Below are 257 nucleotides of genomic sequence, written 5' to 3'. Positions count from 1 at the left end.
GATTTTCCAGGACCCTGAAGTAGTATGATCTGTTTCTATAGTAGTAACAGTAGTAAAGAAGGATTATATCAGCAACAGTAAAGTAAGAAAAACATTTTGGTGTGGTTGGCTGTGTACCTCAGCAGTAGTGGTCATACTAGTAGCAGTAGTAGTGATATTAACAGTGTGGTGTTTTGTTGGTGTACCTCTGCTGCACGGTCTCCAAACTGGGCCAGGACTTTGGTTCTGTAGTCTGGGATGATGCACATGGGGTTACT

At 42.4% G+C, this 257-nt stretch overlaps 1 protein-coding gene across 1 annotated transcript in view; it reads right to left on the bottom strand.

Moving 5' to 3' along the window:
• Positions 1 to 257, bottom strand: part of nisch (nischarin) — a gene marked incomplete at its 3' end in the record, with an annotated part of 29,171 nt that overhangs the window by 18,716 nt on the left and 10,198 nt on the right. Inside the window, 1 exon segment of the mRNA XM_035661967.1 lies at positions 186 to 257. Coding sequence (XP_035517860.1) covers positions 186 to 257 — 72 coding nt within the window.

The sequence above is a fragment of the Morone saxatilis genome, unplaced genomic scaffold, assembly GCF_004916995.1.
Source record: "Morone saxatilis isolate NCDOM2014 unplaced genomic scaffold, NCSU_SB_2.0 Contig18, whole genome shotgun sequence".
In the NCBI taxonomy this organism is placed as follows: domain Eukaryota; kingdom Metazoa; phylum Chordata; class Actinopteri; family Moronidae; genus Morone; species Morone saxatilis.
The sequence above is the reverse complement of the archived record's forward strand: the minus strand, read 5'-3'. Positions and strand labels throughout refer to the sequence as shown.